The sequence below is a fragment of the Zootoca vivipara genome, chromosome 14 (genome assembly GCF_965207765.1).
Source record: "Zootoca vivipara chromosome 14, rZooViv2.hap1.1, whole genome shotgun sequence".
Classification (NCBI taxonomy): domain Eukaryota; kingdom Metazoa; phylum Chordata; class Lepidosauria; order Squamata; family Lacertidae; genus Zootoca; species Zootoca vivipara.
In genome coordinates, this window is record NC_142597.1 from 43,269,184 (window position 1) to 43,287,123 (window position 17,940).

At 47.6% G+C, this 17,940-nt stretch overlaps 1 protein-coding gene across 4 annotated transcripts in view; it reads right to left on the reverse strand.

The window, feature by feature from the left end:
* Positions 1-2: 2 nt before the first annotated feature.
* The window catches only part of ALDH3A2 (aldehyde dehydrogenase 3 family member A2), a 34,641-nt gene continuing 16,703 nt past the window's right edge, over positions 3-17,940 (reverse strand). For 2 of the 4 annotated variants that reach the window (XM_035138916.3, XM_035138914.3), the window contains exons 6-12: positions 16,688-16,805; positions 14,009-14,150; positions 8,313-8,479; positions 7,378-7,477; positions 6,137-6,372; positions 4,070-4,187; positions 3-2,064 (exon numbers count right to left, since the gene is read on the reverse strand). In XM_035138916.3, the coding sequence (XP_034994807.1) occupies positions 4,107-4,187; positions 6,137-6,372; positions 7,378-7,477; positions 8,313-8,479; positions 14,009-14,150; positions 16,688-16,805 (844 nt within the window). In that variant the 3' untranslated portion in view covers positions 3-2,064; positions 4,070-4,106. The remainder of the gene's footprint in view (positions 2,065-4,069; positions 4,188-6,136; positions 6,373-7,377; positions 7,478-8,312; positions 8,480-14,008; positions 14,151-16,687; positions 16,806-17,940) is intronic. The other 2 variants (XM_088657768.1, XM_035138917.3) reach the window with 1 other exon arrangement.

Genomic DNA, 17,940 nt, shown 5'->3' on the forward strand with positions numbered 1-17,940 from the left:
TTGAGTTTTAATCATGTTATATTTGCAGCTTGCGTAAGTTACAAGGATACACCCACATTTCTTACATACAGAGATATATATATATATCCATCTTCCCATAAAAAATATTTTGATGATAATTCTAAACTCATGTCAGTTCTTTCATTCTCTGCATCTAAAATACTTTATGTAAGAAGGGTTTGTTTTGAAGGGGAGAGAACGAAAGTAAGACAAGTGCTTGGAAAAGAAAAGGTCAGTTGGAAACAAATCTATAGGTCGCTCTAGTTGAATTTAATCCACCTGCTAGCATAGAAATGGGATGAGTCAGTTGCAGTGAATCAGACCGGCCTCCACTGGTGCCTTCCAGAGGGTCGGGACTACAAGTCCCATCGGCCTCAGCCAACCTGATGGATTTTGTAGTCCAAAAACATATTGGAAGGTGCCAGGGGAGGTTGTATTAAAACGCCCATCTCGGAAACCTCTCTCTTAAAAAACGAAACACTTTCTCTTCTGCCTCTTTGCAGTGAACTCTGGGAACTGTAGCTCTGGGAGGGGAACTTGGAATCTCCTAACAAGTCCCAGCACCTTTATCCAACTACAGCTGCCATAATTTTTTGGGGTGGGGGTGAAGCCATGACTTGAAAATGGCATCATAGTGCTTTAAATGTGAGGCGCGGGCGGGGTTGACATCTGAAAGGCCACAGGTCCCCCACCTCTGGATGTCGATGACTGCGGCCTGAAATCAGTCACACCCTAAGGCCGCTTCGCTGGGCTCGTGACACTTTGCAAGCCAAATCAGACTGGGCAGCTGGCCTGCAGCCCGTCTGGATTTTGCAGGACCCCCCCCCCCCCAGCTCCAGATCAGCCCCAGGCAGTCTGGTCAGGGATGCTGGAAGTTGGGGAGTCCTGCATCGCCCAGAGGTTCTCCACCGCCACCATATAAAATAAGGTATTTGGCACAGAGTCAGGTGAGAAACCAGCCTGCTGTCTTGCACAGCGCCCTTTCATTTTGCAATGAAGAAGAAGAGTTTGGATTTGATATCCCGCTTTATCACTACCAGAAGGAGCCTCAAAGCGGCTAACATTCTCCTTTCGCTTCCTCCTCCACAACAAACACTCTGTGAGGTGAGTGAGGCTGAGAGACTTCAAAGAAGTGTGACTAGCCCAAGGTCACCCAGCAGCTGCATGTGGAGGAGCGGAGACGCGAACCCGGCTCCCCAGATTACGAGTCTACCGCTCTTAACCACTACACCACACTGGCTCTTAACCACTACACCACGACTGCCAATCAGCTTCTGGCAGGCGATACCCTAACCCTCTCTGTAATCCTAAGCAGGAGCAGAAATTTGTGACTTGTTTCTGCATGGACAACTCTGGTACAGAAGCGGTTTAAGGGTCCAAATTTTCACGAGAAAATTTCCCTTTCTGGAGGGGAGTGAAGGTGGATGAGGACTAACATCATTATATGGGCAAGTAGGCCTTTTGGAATATACACCCCGTATCCCTTTATTATTTAATTTGTTTAATTATTTAATTTGGGACCAGCACTCCATCTATCGAAGGCTTCCATTTGTTTATTTCCTGTACAATTGCACTCCCCCCAAAAAACCACAACCCCATTCTGATTTCAGCCTCCTTTTGGAGCATTTCACATTCCTCGTTTCTAATGATTGATTATTATTTCAAAGATAACCTAAGCCAGAGGCGAGATGGGGGCTGATGTATCGGCCCATCTGGCACAGAGCAAGGCCACTTCTTTCTTTCTTTTTAAAAACCCTCACATTTTTTGGGTGTTAAGAACCCTTCAGGAACAGCAGCAAGAATATTGACAGCGCTTTTCGGTTTCGCTGCCTGAAACCCCTCGTTTACAGCGGGAGGCTGTGGGCGCAGACTGTCGCTCAGATCCTCCTCTCGAGGAAGGGTCACGTGACTTTTTAGTGTGTTTAATGATTAAAAAGAAATGGCAAAATTCCTTACAGAAGTGTGCTTTAGCAACCAGCCCCCTTAACCTGGTGAGAACAGCTTGTATAACACGACTTGTTCCGTCAATGGTGTCGGTGAACCCTGGACTCAGAAAAACGCGACCTGGAAGAAAGAGAGAATTGAATGCTATTAGCTCTTTGATTCTACTATCTCTCTCTGTGTGTTTTTTTTTAAAGGAAATAAATATAGAAATTTGAAGCTATGCATAGAAGAATGTCCAATGCTGCCTTAAATTGAGGCAGGCCATTTGCTCATCTGCTCTTAGAATCTGATCAGCGGCAACTTTGCGGGGGCGATCGTGATGGACACATGTCAGATATAGCGAGCGGCCACCGCAAATGGAGCAAGCGTTGCAAGGGGTTGGACTAGATGACTCTTCGGGTCCCTTCCAACTCTATGATTCTAAACTCGTCAGCAGACCATTGCAAGCCACACACAAACACAAGCATCTCATTAACCCCAGGATACATACCAGAAGAGTTAGCCACAAAAACTAGGAGAGGTCTTGCGTCCGAGGCGCTGCTAGATCAGGAATGGGGAGCCCGAGGAAGACCTTTCTCCCAATAAAGGCCATTTGACAGCGGAACAGAGACTCCCACAAGAGGTGGCGGGCTCTCCTTCCTTCGTTGGAGGTTTTTAAGAAAAGATTGGCTAGCCATCTGTCATGTATTGAGATTCCTGCATTGCAGGGGGCTGGACTAGATGCCAACTTTACAAGTCTATGATTCCGTGTTGCTGGACTCCCAACGCCCTCAGCAAGGAGCATGGCCACGTGTTACATGAGAAGAGCCTGCAGGTTCAGGCCAATGGCCCATCCAGTCCAGTTCTCCCAGGGCCAACCAGTTGCCCGTCACAGGGAACCTGCAAGCAGGATCTGAGCACAAGAGCGCCATCCCCTTCTGCGGTTCCCAACAACCGGTAATCAGAAGCATCACACTCCCAACTGTGGATCTAGTTACAGGTAGGTAGCAGTGTTGGTCTGATGTAGTCGAAACAAAATAAAAAAAATTCCTTCCAGCAGCACCTTAAAGGTAAAGGGACCCCTGACCATTAGGTCCAGTCGTGACAGACTCTGGGGTTGCGCGCTCATCTCTCATTATTGGCCGAGGGAGCCAGCGTACAGCTTCCAGGTCATGTGGCGAACCAGAGCAGCACATGGAAACACCATTTACCTTCCCGCTGTAGCGGTTCCTATTTATCTACTTGCATTTTGACGTGCTTTCGAACTGCTAGGTTGGCAGGAGCTGGGACCGAGCAACGGGAGCTCACCCCGTCACAGGGATTCGAACCGCCGACCTTCTGATCGGCAAGCCCTAGGCTCAGTGGTTTAACCACAGCGCCACCTGTGCATGCACACGAAAGCTCACACCAATGACAAACTTAGTTGGTCTCTAAGGTGCTGCTGGAAGGAATTTTTTTATTATTATGTTCCAACTGTGGAGGCAGAGCAGAGCCACTGATATAATAATAATAATAATATTTATACCCCGCCCATCTGGCTGGGTTTCCCCAGCCACTCTGGGCGGCTTCCAACAGAAAAATAAAAAACAATAATCTATTAAACATTAAAAGCCTCCCTGAACAGGGCATGATAGCATTTGAAGCCCCTTTTAAAGCCGCCTGGGTGGGTGGCCAACCCCACTCTTGTGGGAGGGAGTTCCACAGCTCAACTATGCGCTGCGTGAAGAAACAATTCCTTCCCTCTGTCCTGAATCTTCCAACCTCTGAAGATGCCCACGAGTTCTCGTGTTATGAGGAGGGAAAAAACTTCTGTCTGATTCCTCTGTGCCACGCATAATTGTATAAAAGTCTATCCTCTCAACTCTGGCTTGCCTTTTCTCCGAAATGAAAAGCCCCAAAGGCTGCCACTTTTTCCCAGTAGAGGAGTCATTTTAATGCCCTTGATAATTTAGCTGGAATGATGAGTTTTGTACACCCACCGTGCCTGGAAGACCGACAAAACTCTTTCCCCGATGCTGCTCAGTTACAGAAAGCCACAACCGAGTGCATGCCATTTAAAAATCATGCCCCCCCCCACATCTGTGCAAGCCACATGCAGGGGCCACACAGGAGACGGCCACGGAATAGCAAGAAAGGAGGGTCCTACCTCCCCTGAACTGCGCCGGCCTTGAATATGGGTTTCATCAGTTCCTACCGAGGCTCCACATTCTCTGTGTGGCCACTGCAGCGAGCAAGGTCTTAATCCCTAGCCTAACCCGGCCGTTCTGGGGAGAACCAGAAGAAAATGAGAAATATATTGGGGGGGCGGGGCGGCAAGCCCTGCTTTTGTCAGACTTAACATGCGTTGGGCTCGTGGGCCGAGTTCTTGTTGGGCAGGAACACGCCCATACAGAGGAGTGCCAGGCCTTGGGGAACCTGTATAGAGGCTGCAGCTGTTGTTGGACTTCAACTCCCAGCAGGCTGCAGGGCCACCGGCCAGTGGAATTATGGGAGTTGGAGTCCAGCAATGTCTGGAGAGCCAAAGGTTTCCCTCTGGGCAGGCAATGATGTCAGAGAAGAGAATCCGGTTGAAGGCAACAATGGGGGCTGGAAGAGCAGAATTTAGAGAATCGGGTGGGGCCTTCCCGTGCCTATCCATTTTCATTTTTTATTTCTGTGTGTCTATAACCTGCTCTTCACCGAATATTTCCAATCCCAAAGTGGTGAGCAATGGGGATGAAATAATGATTAAAAAAATGTACAGAAGTAAATGACAGAATCTGTAAAGATAACGAAGAAATAAACTGCACCGTCCTAAAGCAAGCACAGCAAAAGTGTAGCGAGGACAACAATTAACATTTCCCCCAATTTAACCAAATTCCTAGGTAAAGAGAACAGGGCAGTCGACCGCCCCAAACAGCCATGGGCCTTAGAAACCGTTCCCACTCCATCTCTTTCTGGGGCCAGCCCACCACTCACTCCTTCTCTGCCCCTCGCATAATTATTTAGATAATTTATATAGGCTGACAGGAGCGAGCAGTAAATCACACGAAAAACCCACGATTTGCACAGGAGCGTCAGGCCTAATGAGCGCAGCAACTCATCTCTGGGAGGCCTTGCCCCATGAAGCTGTTGCGGAGACTGAAAACCCCTGCCTTCTCACAGCTGCCTGAGTCCCCTCCTCTCCAGGGTTTTTCCTACACAATCTGAGACTACGCCTGCGTTGACGCTGATTTCTTCTCCGCTCCTTTCATGCCTCTCCTGGTTCTGGGAGGGGAAGAGCAGCTTCTTGCAGCAGAAAGGGGAGACCCCTGTTCCCCTCTTCACTCCTCTTCTGCTCCAGCTTCCGCCTCTGGACTGGACTCTGGATTCTGGACTGCTCTCTGTGACCACCTCTTCCTTCTCACTAAGCCCAGTTAGCTCTTCAAGCTTCCGACTTCTCTTCCCAGTCTGTTCCCTCTTTTCCCTCTGACATCTCGTCGTCCCTCCACTCCCCAGGCTCTAAGCCTTCTTCCTTTGGGGGTTTCTCTGCTGGTGCCTCCCACCATTCTTCTGCTATGTACCAGCTCCCTCTGGTATGCAGGCTGAGACCCTACCTGCCTGCAGACTGTCTCGCCAGAGTGGTGCATGCTCTGGTTATCTCCCGCTTGGACTACTGCAATGCGCTCTATGTGGGGCTACCTTTGAAGGTGACCCAGAAACTACAACTAATTCAGAATGCGGCAGCTAGAGTGGTGACTGGGAGCGGCCGCCGAGACCACATAACACCAGTCTTGAAAGACCTACATTGGCTCCCAGTACGTTTCTGAGCACAACTCAAAAGTGTTGGTGCTGACCATTAAAGCCCTAAATGGCCTCAGTCCAGTATACATGAAGGAGCGTCTCCACCCCCATTGTTCAGCCCGGACACTGAGGTCCAGCTCCAAGGAGGGCCTTCTGACGGTTCCCTCTCTGTGAGATGTGAGGTTACAGGGAACCAGGCAGAGGGCCTTCTCAGTGATGGCACCCACCCTGTGGAACGCCCTCCCGTCAGATGTCAAGGAAATAAACAACGACTTGTAGAAGACGTCTGAAGGCAGCCCTGTATAGGGAAGTTTTTAAGGTTTGATGTTTTGTTGTGATTTTAATATTCTGTTGGGAGCCGCCCAGAGTGGGTGGGGAAACCCAGCCAGATGGGCGGGGTATTAATAATAATAATAATAATAAGTCCAGCCAGCCCATGCCAATGGCTCACCTTGACCACGACGGCCGCCAGGATGCCCAAGACTGCGAGGATGGCGAGCCCAATCTTGCGTTTGTTGAACTTCGTCAGGACAAAGAACTTGGCCCAGTCTACCTTCTTGCGACTGTTGGGCGGGTAGCGGAGGCTGTTGACCGCTTCCATCTTGAGGGCCCGGACAAGGCAGGGGCGTTGGTGGGAGAAGTTCTCAAAGCTGTACCGGCCGTGGTAGGCCCCTATCCCGCTGTTACCTGGAGGGTGGGGGGAACAATGGCAAGCCAGGGCTAAGCATGGGGGAAAGAGCTGGTCCACAAAAACCTATCAAGTGGGAGGAGGAAGCTGGGTAAATCGATCTGCCAAAAACCCACAAGTCACTAGCCCTCAAAGCAATTAGCCTACAGATCTGTCCAAAAAGGTAACCAAATCCTCAACCAATGATGTATAGCGATGCCAAAAAAGTCTCAAGTCCTCAAGCAATAGTTCTGTCAGAAAAGTCACTAGTCCTCAAGCTGCCAAAAAAAGGGGGAAACCCCAAACCATCAAACAATATATAGCTCTGCAAGAAAATAATCCAACTAAGTCAGACTGAGACTTAAAGTATATTCCTTCATTTCAATGAGCCTACTCTGAGTAAGACATAGCCAGATACAACCCATCATTATTTAGTAATAATTATGGTTATGATAAACTGTTATTAAACCTAAACTGGTATAAATAATGTTGTGCTCAATTAGCATAAATAAAAACAACATTTGGTTATATTAAGCTAAGTGTATAATAAATTATAAACAAACATAATTAATATAGCACTGTGTGTTCAAAGTGTGTTGATCTGTTCATTCGTTTATTTGTTGAATGGATTTCAGGGCAGTGCGCAATGTGGGTACTGTACAATGCGGTAAAATCCTGATGTTGGCCAACCAGAGGAAGGACTACAGATAAAAATCACAAAGCATACCGAGGGAAAGCATGTGAATCTAAAACGCCTGGGCAAACCAGGATCAAGCGGGTGCCAGGCTTTAGGGAGGGCACTCCGAGTTCACAACAGCCCTGTAAGGTAGGCTGCCATAGGTAACCTCAGGACAGAGAGGGGGCTGAGGCAGAGCAGCTCGCCCCAAGGGATGAGGCAGAAGGCAAAACTCCTCCTGGTTAGGAAAGTCTGCCAAGGAAGAGCCCATCCAATCCCATGTCCTCCCCTGCCATCTTGGCACACCCCCCACACCCCCGCCCATGTCCCTGAGGGGCGACTGACTCACCAACGCCTCCAAACGGGAAGCACGGAAGAGTGAAGTGCATCAAAACATCGTTGGCTGTCACTCCACCGCTGGAAGTCTCTGCAATCATCCTTTTGATTATCTGGGAGGGAGGGGGAAAAAAAGTGGGAAAATGAGACCGCAAGCTATAACCAGCTCAACCAGCAGGTCCATCAACTCGCTCTTGGGCTGATTAACTGGCGCAATGGAATAAATAACATCTCAATATTTATGGGAGGCAGGTTCGGTTCCGCTGTGTTACCAGAATGGGTCAACGAACGAGACCCTGAAACGGATTTGGGGCCAAGTTCCTGGTGTGCAGAGTCCTACACAGCTCAAAACCACTCTGCAGGAGACAGCCTTTTACAGATATGATCTTACCAGGAAGTCTGTTCCAAACAAGGTTAGAATTCGGCCTATAGCTCCTGTCTTCTGGAACTCCCTCCCGTTAAAAATCAGAAAGCAGCCTTTTCTATCACCTTCTTGGTCCCTGCTGAAGACTTTTCGTCATCCAACAGTCTTCTAATTGACATCTTTATAGGGCATCTGCACTAGATTTGAAGTTTTGTGTGTGGTATACAAATGCAATTGCTCGAACTGTGGTTATATTTGTATTTTTGTGTGTGTGTGTGTTTTAAAACCGTTCTTATAAATGCTTCCACTGCATTGTTACAATCGCTTGCAGAGGCGTCCTAGGAAGCGATTCATGGACAAAATAAAGTGTAAGAAATTGTGGATTTGATGCTGTTTGTGAACTGCTTCCCATAAACCATCTCAATGCGACGTCACCATGAAACGATCCTATACAGATACACAAACAATTCCATATGTGAAAAGCTTCAAGTCCAATGCAGAGACAGACTGGGGTTTGTGTCCCGAGAGACTTGACCCGCCAAGCTCCGTCACCCGAGTGCGAAACCCGACCTCTTAACTCTTACCTTCTTGTTGTCGGCGAAGACGTAAAGGGCCAGGGGCTTCTCCCGCTGGTTGATGAACTGGATGGCGTCGTCCAGGCCCTTCACGGTGACGATGGGCAGGATGGGGCCGAAGATCTCCTCCTGCATGACCTTGGACTCCCGGTTGACGTCCGTGAGAATCGTTGGTGCTGGGAGAAAAGAGGTGAATCCAGGGTGGGAGGGGAAAGGGCAGGGTAACCTGCTCATATGTGCATGTCGGAGGAAAGAGACAGTGTGGTGTAGTGGTTGGAGAGTTGGATCTAGACCTGGGAGGCTAGAGTTCGAATCCCTACTTGGCCAGGAAGCTCACCTGGTGACCTTGGGTCAGCCATTACTTCTGAGCCTAACCTACCTCGCAGGGTTGTTGTGGGGATTAAATGAAGTGATGCAATCCACACTACCACCTGCCTTGCCTGGAGGAAGAATGGTGACGGGAGAGACTCCATCAGGCAAGGCCTCTTTCCACCTGCCTTGACCCACCCTCCAGTCTCTGCTTCTCATTTTATATTGTATTATGTTGTGCACTGGGATGCGGGTGGCGCTGTGGGTTAAACCACTGAGCCTAGGGCTTGCCGATCAGAAGGTTGGTGGTTCGAATCCCCACGAAGGGGTGAGCTCCCGTTGCTCGGTCCCAGCTCCTGCCCACCTAGCAGCTCGAAAGCATGTCAAAGTGCAAGTAGATAAATAGGAGCCGCTCCCTATTTAAAAGGGGATTAATTAATCCCCTAATTAAAAGGGGATTAAGAGGCCTGTCAACTTCTACATTTCAAGAGGCACCAAAAGGGAGTTTGCTTCTGAGTAGAGCTGCAAACCCCTTCATGGATCAATGCCTTGTCGTGGCGAAGGGGCTTGAATAACTCAGAGAAGCTATGAGCTATGCCATGCAGGGCCACCCAAGATGGACAGGTCATAGTGGAGAGTTTTGACTAAACGTGATCCACCTGGAGAAGGAACTGGCAAGCCACTCCAGTATCCCTGCCAAGAAAACTCCATGGACAAAGACAACAGGCATATAAAAGTTATGACGCTGGAAGATGAGCCCCTCAGGTCGGAAGGCGTCCAACATGCTACTGAGGAAGAGCGGAGGACAAGTACAAGTAGATTCAGAGCTGATGAAGCGGCTGGGCCAAAGCCGAAAGGACGCTCAGTTGCGGATATGCCTGGAAGCGAAAGGAAAGTCCGATGCTGTAAAGAAAAATATTGCATAGGAACCTGGAATGTAAGAACCATGAGTGGAGGTAAGCTGGATGTGGTCAAAAATGAGATGACAAGAATAAATATCGACATCCTGGGCATCAGTGAACTAAAATGGAAGGGAATGGGCGAATTCCGTTCGGGTGACTATCATATCTACTACTGTGGGCAAAAATCCTGTAGTAGAAATGGAGTGGCCCTCATAGTCAACAAAAGAGTGGCAAAAGCTGTAATGGGATGCAATCTCAAAAATGACAGAATGATCTCGATACGAATCCAAGGCAGACCTTTTAACATCACAGTAATCCAAGTTTATGCACCAACTACTGGAGCTGAAGAAAGTGAAATTGACCAATTCTATGAAGACCTACAACACCTTCTAGAAATGACACCAAAGAAGGATGTTCTTCTCATTACAGGGGATTGGAATGCTAAAGTAGGGAATCAAGAGATAAAAGGAACAACTGGCAAGTTTGGCCTTGGAGTTCAAAATGAAGCAGGGCAAAGGCTAATAGAGTTCTGTCAAGAGAACAAGCTGGTCATCACAAACACTCTCTTCCAACAACACAAGAGACGACTCTACACATGGATATCACCAAATGGGCAGCATCGAAATCAGATTGATTATATTCTCTGCAGCCAAAGATGGAGAAGCTCTATACAATCAGCAAAAACAAGACCTGGAGCTGACTGTAACTCAGATCATCAGCTTCTTATAGCAAAATTCCAGCTTAAACTGAAGAAAGTAGGAAAAACCACTGGGCCAGTAAGATACAATCTGAATCAAATCCCTTATGAATACACAGTGGAAGTGAGGAACAGGTTTAAGGATTTAGATTTGGTGGACAGAGTGCCTGAAGAACTATGGATGGAGGCTCGTAACATTATACAGGAGGCAGCAACGAAAACCATCCCAAGGAAAAGGAAATGCAAGAAAGCAAAATGGCTGTCCAACGAGGCCTTACAAATAGCGGAGGAGAGGAGGCAAGCAAAATGCAAGGGAGATAGGGAAAGATACAGGAAACTGAATGCAGATTTCCAAAAAACAGCAAGGAGAGACAAGAGGGTCTTCTTAAATGAGCAATGCAAAGAAATAGAGGAAAACAATAGAATGGGGAAAACCAGAGATCTGTTCAAGAAAATTGGAGATATGAAAGGAACATTTCGTACAAAGATTACCATAATCAAGGACAAAACTGGTAAGGACCTAACAGAAGCAGAAGACATCAAGAAGAGGTGGCAAGAATACACAGAGGAATTATACCAGAAAGACATGGAGGTTTCGTACACCCCAGGTAGTGTGGTTGCTGACCTTGAGCCAGACATCTTGGAGCGTGAAGTCAAATGGGCCTTAGAAAGCACTGCTAATAACAAGGCCAGTGGAAGTGATGATATTCCAGCTGAACTATTTAAAATTTTAAAAGATGATGCTGTTAAGGTGCTACACCCAATATGCCAGCAAGTTTGGAAAACTCAGCAATGGCCAGAGGATTGGAGAAGATCAGTCTACATCCCAATTCCAAAGAAGGGCAGTGCCAAAGAATGCTCCAACTACCGCACTATTGCGCTCATTTCACACGCTAGCAAGGTTATGCTTAAAATTCTACAAGGCAGGCTTAGGCAGTATGTGGACCGAGAACTCCCAGAAGTGCAAGCTGGATTTCGAAAGGGCAGAGGAACCAGAGACCAAATAGCAAACATGCGCTGGATTATGGAGAAAGCTAGAGAGTTCCAGAAAAACATCTACTTCTGCTTCATTGACTATGCAAAAGCCTTTGACTGTGTCGACCACAGCAAACTATGGCAAGTTCTTAAAGAAATGGGAGTGCCTGATCACCTCATCTGTCTCCTGAGAAATCTCTATGTGGGACAAGAAGCTACAGTTAGAACTGGATATGGAACAACTGATTGGTTCAAAATTGGGAAAGGAGTACGACAAGGTTGTATATTGTCTCCCTGCTTATTTAACTTATATGCAGAATTCATCATGCGAAAGGCTGGACTAGATGAATCCCAAGCCGGAATTAAGATTGCCGGAAGAAATATCAACAACCTCAGATATGCAGATGACACAACCTTGATGGCAGAAAGCGAGGAGGAATTAAAGAACCTTTTAATGAGGGTGAAAGAGGAGAGCGCAAAATATGGTCTGAAGCTCAACATCAAAAAAACCAAGATCATGGCCACTGGTCCCATCACCTCCTGGCAAATAGAAGGGGAAGAAATGGAGGCAGTGAGAGATTTTACTTTCTTGGGCTCCTTGATTACTGCAGATGGTGACAGCAGTCACGAAATTAAAAGACGCCTGCTTCTTGGGAGAAAAGCAATGACAAACCTAGACAGCATCTTAAAAAGCAGAGACATCACCTTGCCGACAAAGGTCCGTATAGTTAAAGCTATGGTTTTCCCAGTAGTGATGTATGGAAGTGAGAGCTGGACCATAAAGAAGGCTGATCGCCGAAGAATTGATGCTTTTGAATTATGGTGCTGGAGGAGACTCTTGAGAGTCCCATGGACTGCAAGAAGATCAAACCTATCCATTCTTAAGGAAATCAGCCCTGAGTGCTCCCTGGAAGGACAGATCGTGAAGCTGAGGCTCCAATACTTTGGCCACCTCATGAGAAGAGAAGAATCCTTGGAAAAGACCCTGATGTTGGGAAAGATGGAGGGCACTAGGAGAAGGGGACGTCAGAGGACAAGATGGTTGGACAGTGTTCTCGAAGCTACGAACATGAGTTTGACCAAACTGCGGGAGGCAGTGCAAGACAGGAGTGCCTGGCGTGCTATGGTCCATGGGGTCACGAAGAGTCGGACACGACTAAACGACTAAACAACAACAAAAGAGCTGCAAAAGGATTGGGCTCCAAATTCCACACTAGCTTCCATATGAACTTCTCAAGCTGCTAGCCCTCAGTTCTGAAAACTCTCCACCTCTCCCCGCAACCATCCCCCCCCCTGCAATTCACCTGTGATTTGGGGGAAGAGCTGAAAGGTGATCATGATAATAAGAATAATAGTATCACCCCGACGTTTCCGCCTGGCAATACTCAGCCTGAGGATCGTACATGGCAAGGGCGTTGTACCCAAGTGGCTGAGTGAGCCTGATGCCACAGGTGTCTTCTAAGGGAGCCTCTTCAGTACCAACTCCGGCCAGGTGGGGGCGCCACCTTGCTGCCTATTTGTTGCTCAAGTGTCCCCCCCCCCACCTTCTGATGCCGAGGTTCGGAACAGCACACCTGCTTTGCTTTTAGACTTCACAAAATTGCAGAGTTGGACGGGACCACGAGGGTTATCTAGTTCAACCCACTGCAAGGCAGGAATCTTTTGCCCAACGCGGGGCTCAAAACCACGGCCCTGAGATTAAGAGTCTCATGCTCTGCCGACTCAGACAACACCTATGTCTTAAAAAAGGGGAAGGGGGCTTCCTTCCAGTGTGAGAAATGATTTTTTTTTGGGGGGGGGGGAGCTGTTTGCTGTTTGCAATTGTTGCACATCTTTGTATTAAAAATTAGTAAAGGTAAAGGGGCCCTTGACCATCAGGTCCAGTCGTGTCCGACTCTGGGGTTGCGGCGCTCATCTCGCTCTATAGGCCGAGGGAGCCGGCGTTTGTCCGCAGACAGCTTCCGGGTCATGTGGCCAGCATGACAAAGCTGCTTCTGGTGAACCAGAGCAGCGCACGGAAACGCCTTTTACCTTCCCGCCGGAGCGGTTCCTATTTATCTACTTGCACTTTGACATGCTTTCGAACTGCTAGGTGGGCAGGAGCAGGGACCGAGCAACGGGAGCTCACCCCGTTGCGGGGATTCGAACCGCTGACCTTCTTCTCGGCAAGCCCTAGACTCTGTGGTTTAACCCACAGCGCCACCTAGGTCCCTGTATTAGGTTGTTTAAAATAATATGCACTTTTAAAGTTGGCTAAAAGGAATGACTGATCCATTAAATACGAGGATATATAAGGATATATAAGGATGTTGCCTTATATACACGGTCAGACTGTTGCTCTATCTAGCTCCGTACTGCCTACACTGACTGGCAGCAGCTCTCCAGGGTTCCAGACACTTGGGGGGGGGGCATTCCCAGCTCCAGCTGGAGATGCCAGGGGGTTGAACCTTCTGCATGCAAAAGCAGACACTCTTACCACTCGGCCACAGCTCTTGAAAACAAAGCAAGATTCTAGTCCTCATGGCCTGATTTAAAGAGGAATGTAGGAAGCTGCCTTTTACGGAGTCACAGCAGGGGATTGAACCCACAGCCTTCTGCAGGCAAAAGCAGAGCTTCGGTGCTTCCCCTTCTGCAGCATTCCTGTAAACACCCTGTTCTTAATCACATGTTCCACAGACAAAACAAGCTCTTTATCCTCCCACCCACCTGATTAATTCTTCACTCTTCCTCCTCCTCCGCACAGAAGCAGATTGCTTCTTTCCGTGTGTCCCAAAAACACCGCCTGAGATTCAGAACAAAACTCAGATCCCTCCCGGCCTTACCTATAAAGCACGTGGATTCATCCGTTTCCCCGCCATAAGCAATCTTCTGCCCTTCCAGGAGGCCCATGAGTCTCTTGAAATGCCGTTTGTTCACAATCCTCTCGTAGTCCGGGGATTTCTTCACATCCTCACCATAAAAGTCCTGCCAGGGGAGGGTCAACGAGGGCATGTTGGCTCAGGGTGGCTGGGAGGGCTAGCCTCCTGGTTTTTAAAAATTTGTTTTCATTTTATTGACTTGTTAACAAGCAAGCAAACAAACAGAAAAGGGTGGACGCAAGAAAAATAAGAGACTAAAAAACTTTAAACTGCGGACTTCCAGTCTACTGCCAGCGCCGTTCGTCGGGGTTTGCCTCGAACTCCGAGGCAACCCGGCTCCGCGAGGGGGGGGGAGAGGCGCGATAGCGACGCACCACCCCAAAAGAGCCCCAGATTGTGCGTTCTGGGGACGAAGTGCTCGGCAGCGCCCCGTTTTCACGACTCCTCAACTCCCCGGTAAGCCTATGAGCCCCGGAGAGAGTTGAGTGGCAGTTGTGGGGGCCATTTTGTGCGGAATCGTTACCCTCGCAAAGTGAAGCTGCGTGCTGACAGCAGAGAGCAGTGGATTCATTCAAGTAAGGATTATAAATTGGAACCTGTCAGCAAAACGTTTTTTTTGGGAAATTAAAGAATTGGCCACAGTGGGTGATTTAAAAAGGAAGTTGATTACCCCCCTTTGAGAGACTGCGATGCAATGAGCTAACCCTAAGCTGATAAAGTGGGAAGTTTTTAATTTACTAGGAAGTGGACTTAAAAACTCTCCTCTGTAGCAGACACAGGGGAGAGGTCTGATTTAAGTGGAAGTTCCTGCAAAAACTATGGTATTAAAAGCAAGTTCCTCTGGAAGCCGGGCCCAGGTCCCCGGACGGGTCAGTGAATGGTTTTGAGAATACTGTAACAACAAAGAATTTGCTTTAAAAGTACTGAAAAGACTTTGATTTAAGACTCTAGTCTAGGAGTTATGCAGGGGGAAATGTTCTTAAAGGAAGAATATATCCAGTTTGTACTTAAAAATGGCGATTGAGGAGTTGGAACTTGATCCCTGCCATTTCCGGCCGTACAATCTGCTGGACTCGTATAAAATTTGAGACACCCAAGATGGCTGTAGCCACAACAATATCATCACAAGACTTGGTTTGGCCAAAGATTTTCTCGGTGCTCTTGGAAATTAAACAGGAATTGGATGAGAATAACAAGCAGCTGAGAGAGACTAATAAACTGTGGAGAGAAAGGAGCGACTGTCATGGTGTAGAAAATGGACTTGAGAAAGAATTGACCCCAATGGACAAAGAAGAAATGCAAGATGATCAAACACAAATATTGGAAGAAGAGGAAAAAGATGAAGGATACAATGTTCCACAAGTGAGAGATGTGGAACAGGACTCAGGCTGGATACAAGGAGTCCTCAAAAAAAGAAACAGTGTATACTGCTGGACTCCAAGTGAGAGAGGGAGCCCAGGGTAGGCACTGTGAACTGGACAGAAAAAGGGGGGGAAATGAGATTGGACTGGAATTTGACAATGTAAAGGAATGGTTTCGATCCACAGAAAAAAAAACAGTGCAAAGATAGTGGAAGTGGGTTGGGCAGCAGGCGCAGTATTTAAGAGGCGGCAGAAGATGTGGAAACAAATTTGGTGGTTATGTTGGGAAAGGGAGGGAATGGGGTGATTAATTATGGGATATTATAATGGATGGATTTAAACGGTCTGAAACTGTTATGACATAAGGAACTCGCTGAAATGTCTGGGAAATTTGGCTCCGGCAGAAGGGGGGGATGCTTTTAAATACTAATATAGAAGAAAGGGGAATAGAAAATTTAAGAATTGAATTATAATACATTTCTGGTAAAAAAAATGTCAAGCTAAGGGAAGAAAAATAAGATAAAATAATGGGAAAGTGGAAATGATTAGATTTGGAAAGTGGATTATTAAAAATGATAAAATTGTTATGTGTAAAGTAGAATAGAAAAGTTAAGTGTAAGTATTAATAAGGTTTAATATATTAATGTGAACATTGCTTAAATGGGTATATATAAGGGACCCAGAGTGGGGGGAGTCGGGGAAGTCCATAATTATATTGTTATGATAAATGATATAAATAAGATGTTTTTCTTTTTCTTTCCCTTTTTTCCTTTTTTTTGTCTTTTTCTTTTTTTCTTTTTTGATATTTTTGTTTTAAGATTTGTTGATGTTTTTTGCATATATATGCTAATGGAAAAATCAATAAAAATTATTTTTTTATTTTTTAAAAAAAACTTTAAACTGCAAAGCGTCACATCCTTGAGGTTCCCAACACCCTGGGATTACCGTTCCAGGTCATTGGCTTAGAAATGTGATGGAACAATAGTCGGACCTTGGCTCCCGAATGCCTTGGTACTCGGATGTTTTGGCTCTCAAATGCCACAAACCTGGAAGTGAGTGTTCCGGTTTGTGAATGTTCTTTGGAACCCGAACATCCGACGGGGCTTCCGATTGGCTGCAGGAGCTTCCTGTAGCGAATCAGAAGCCGTGCTTTGGTTTCCGAACGTTTTGGAAGTCAAACGGACTTCCGGAACGGATTCCGTTCAACTTCCAAGGTAAAGCCATGTTTCCTCGATGGAACGAGGTGCCTGTGAACACGATCTGCCCAATTCTAACACCTCACCTTCAGCGTCTTCTTAATAGTCTCCACTATTTGGTTTTCGATGGACGGGTCGCACAGAATGTAGTCGGGGGCGATGCAGGTCTGGCCACAATTCATGTATTTCCCCCATGTGATCCGCCTGCCGGGAAAAAGGAGGAAAAGAAAGACCTGAGATCTAACGCCATGGACTAGTGTCTTGGGAGAGGTAAACCTTTTCAAAGGGCGGCGGGGAGAGGATTGCGCCACTAAATCCGGTCTGGGCTACAGTACCAAGACATTGCAGTATTGAAAGAGAATAAATTGGCAACGTGCAGCCTTTCTAAGACATCTAATAATTGCTGTTTGGAAGACTGCATCCTTTGGGGTTCCCCAGGGCCTCACCCACCCACAACGGCACGCCAGCCAGGTCTGATGCACAACTGCAAAACCAACATGCTCTTATATCAGGGACGGGGAACCCCCGGTTGAGAGGCCAATTGTGGGCCTCAGGACTCCCCTGTCCATTCCTCCTAACTCTCCCGGGGCCAAGCATCCCTTGCTGGAACCTCCAGGAGTGTTTCTGCCTGGCTGGAGTGTAACCTCGAATTTGGATCACGCCTTCTGCTCCCTTCGATGCAGAGAGAAAGTGTTGTAACCAAATGCACATAGGTACAAATTCTCCCTCCTGCACTGCCCACTTTTGGCATGTCGGGGGCCACAAAACCTTCCCCAGCCCGAAAGTGGACTCCGATTTCCAGAACGCATCAGCTGTTATTTTATTTGAAAAGGGGTGGAGGAGGAGGAGGAGGGAGAATTTGAACTTTGGTTCCCCTGCTCTCGATTGCTTAATTACGCAAGCCCGTGATGCAATAAAACATCCACGTGGGTTAGAAGTAAACAAACGTTCAGGGAAAGAGGCAGCCTAGGTCATGACACTGTTAACACCCATCATTGTGGTGTAACCACACTTGGAATTTTCTACTGACCCGGATTCAAGGCTTAGAACGAAGGGCAATTTCTCAGACCCCCGCGAGGAAACAGAAGAGGGCCGTTTCCCCACTCATAGGGTAAAAGGCCAGGAGCCCAACAGCAGGTGGCGCCAGAGCCCACAACAGAGCAGAGCCAACTGATTCTAGTTTTGTCGCCTCCTCGCTGCTCAGGTCTACAAGGGGCAACACTGAGACGGAGGAGGAGGGAGGAGATGATAGGCATGGGCCCCCAAGGGGCTGGTTGGAAGCAAGGAGGCAGGCAGGCAGGAAGGGAAGCCAACAGAGGGCAGGCTGTGATAGGTGGGC